This window comes from Lactuca sativa, chromosome 2 (genome assembly GCF_002870075.4).
Source record: "Lactuca sativa cultivar Salinas chromosome 2, Lsat_Salinas_v11, whole genome shotgun sequence".
Classification (NCBI taxonomy): domain Eukaryota; kingdom Viridiplantae; phylum Streptophyta; class Magnoliopsida; order Asterales; family Asteraceae; genus Lactuca; species Lactuca sativa.
The window spans coordinates 200,252,490-200,255,638 of record NC_056624.2 but is presented as its reverse complement, the minus strand read 5'-3'; the positions used below and the strand labels follow the sequence as shown (position 1 = coordinate 200,255,638).

Below are 3,149 nucleotides of genomic sequence, written 5' to 3'. Positions count from 1 at the left end.
CCATGTTGTAGAATAGAGATGGTTTCACCACATCCTTATAGCTTCAAGCCTTCAACGCCAGTTCATTCTAAAGTCCAAAGTCCAAACTAAATGCTTAATAACTTAAAAAAGCTGACATGGCAAGGTAATAGTATGAACCTCAAAATATGAAAAACTAACATCATACTCAACTATAGAACCAATGACTTTATCTTATTCACTGATTAACAAATCAAACTGAGTAAAAAATAAACGCCTTTAAAAATCCAAAGAAGCTACAAACAATGAAAGAACCACATGCTCATTCTGCCTATCAAAAATCCAACTAAGGCTTCATGGCCTTACTATTAAACCAAGTCTCAGCAACACGTTTCAAAAAACATGAACCTTGGATCAAAACCCACAAGGCATATTACAAAATTATCCAATAAAACCAAATAATGTTTTCAATATCTCCTTGCAAAACCACCACCACCCCTACCAAAAGCAGGAACAGATGGTAAGCCTGTGGCTCAACAGATGCCTTAACAACACCAGGAAGATCACCCATGCCAAGAGCATTAAGCATTTCAATGGTCTCCTTATCAACCTCAATCAGATCAGTCTTAATGGCTGATTCATCAGGAACAAAGTCCATACGTCGCTCTCTTTCTTCCTCCTGCAGCTTCAATGAGATGCCCCTCACTGGTCCTTTCTGGATTCGCTTCATCAAGTGAGTAGAGAATCCTGCAATCTTGTTCCTAAGTCGCTTTGATGGAATGATGGCAACTTCTTCCAGAATCTTCTTGTTTGTGTGGAAGTCCAGAGTCATCTTACCATAATACCTCTCAATTACCACCCTGGAGGATTTTTTAACAGTCTTGGTCCTCACACGCCCCATTCTTTTAACTTGTTCTAGTGGTTTATCCCAAACTAAAATTGATCAAGTTAACAAAAATCATTAGAAGGGTTGTTAATTGTCACATATGCACAAGATTATTTATATCAAATATCAATAGTGAGGTATCCAGTTCCATGACAACAATCTCTAGTTCAAATTAAGTTTTTACCAACATTTCCTTCAATTATCCAAAATGCACAAAAAAGACATGTTTGAACCCATCTCAAAGATCCCAATACTGTAACGTGTTGTCTATGAAATGTAAACGATTTAAAGATGTAACCACAAAATCTAACATAGCCTAAGAACAAAAGCGGTAAAATGCCCTTATATATTCAGCTTGTATTCCTGCGCAACGTTTAAAACGAAAGCATCATACATTGTTCATCGATTCAAACAAGGAATCAACCATATGATAAGATAATACATGACATTGTATAGTAAACGATGTTAGATTATATGCATTTGTCACAAAAACTCCAAACTGAAATTTAGAAAATCGTTTCAAAAATCATAGTGCACATAACCATTTGTCCTTCAATTTGACTAGCATGCTCACAAGTTTTGGAGGAAGTTTAGAAATTGAATTATACTAAAGAGTAAGTAAGTTTATGGCGTAGGATGACGGAGAATTGCATACCGTAGTGGTTGTTCCGGCTAAGATCGGCGGCGCACAACCCTCTTCCTCTCGCCCTCTGTAAATATTGCCGTCGAAAGGAACCCTAAACTAGAGTTTAATACTTATGAGGATGGGCAAATATGTCATTTCCTGAATCTTTGAAATTTGATACTCTCACGATTCACCCCTATAGAGTTACATTCTTTTTACTTTTACCTTTAACTTTTTACTATTTAAATATTATTGGCTTAACTCTTTATTATCCCGTTTTGGCATGCAAAGATATTTCATTATATTTGTAATTTTTTTCGGGACGATTGAATAATCATTATATTTGTATTATTTTACAAAACAATTACAAAGATATTTAATCGACTATGATGACAACCTTTGATATGATTTTGTATTTCAGTGGCCATAACAATTATTGTATGAAAAGACTATTAGTTGTTGGTTTAAAAATCCAATCACTCAATATAAAATATAAACTCAAACAACTACTTGGGGACCTTGATGTATATAGGATCCAATCATAACTTAAAAAATTTCCAAATTGTTTCTCATAAGATGTGATCATTTTTTGTTGTTACACAGGTCATTGTCAATGTTTCTTTTCTTTTGTTTTCAGATGATAGCAAATGGGCATGTGGAGTGCATATATATACCCAATGGGCAGTGTATTACACTTTGGTGACATAATAAAACACTTGTGATATAATATATCAATGAAAATCCTTTCGATGAATAAGAAATAACTTCAAAATACCCATTAAAACAAAAGGACAAAGAGGGTTTTATTTATGATTGTAAACCCTTTTGAATCTTGGGGGACATAGAAACCAACACCTCTTACAAACCAAACAAAAACCTAAAAAAGTAATATAGATGATTGTTGAGTCAGCAATAGATCATCACAATAAATTGAACACAAAAAGAGTAGGCTTTCGATGAGCCATCTTACCCGTTTTGGACACCACTTGATCTTATATTGTTGATTGGACGTTGTTAAGAAGCACTCATTCTTAAACCAAACCAAATCAGTTTTTTCATTGCAACTTGTGTAAATGAAGTATTATTTATGATTCTTTTCTCAATTATGTTAATGCTTATCTTAATTTAATAAGTTAAAGATTAAAACTTTTAAGCACGTAAAATATTAACCTTATTGTTATTAAAACTTTTAAACATGTCGTAAAAGTTTAATGGTATCTTAATTCAATAAGACAACCAACTTTTCCACATGTCTACTTTAGTTTCTAACAAAATTTCTTACTCTAATTAACTATAGTTTTTTAGTTTCGCTTATATGAAAAAATGTGAGTTGAACTGATTGTTTATGGTAGCATAGATTTATATAATAATTAATTAATTTTGATCATTGTACTATAACTATTATGAAGTAATTAATTAATATCATCTCTATAAAAATATAGTAGAGACTTGTCTTTTTAAGGTTTTATAGTTCAAAATACATATTAATTTTGAATATATTAATTTGATGTTTTTTTTATAATCTTTTTTCTTATTATTTGAAGAGTAAATTAATGTTATGGTATGGTAGTATGGTTAGTATTTTTCAGGAGTTTAATTCAAGTTGTAAAAAATCGATACTAATGGTCCTTATGGTTTCAAAATCATTAAAATTAATCCATTTTCTAGTTATAATAACCA

At 31.8% G+C, this 3,149-nt stretch overlaps 1 protein-coding gene across 1 annotated transcript; it reads right to left on the bottom strand.

Moving 5' to 3' along the window:
• Positions 1-175: 175 nt before the first annotated feature.
• Positions 176-1,647, bottom strand: LOC111916291 (40S ribosomal protein S17). The gene is given in 3 exon segments (XM_023911911.3): positions 176-481; positions 484-891; positions 1,500-1,647. Coding segments are annotated over 2 exon segments (432 nt in total). The 5' UTR covers positions 860-891; positions 1,500-1,647; the 3' UTR covers positions 176-425.
• Positions 1,648-3,149: the final 1,502 nt, after the last annotated feature.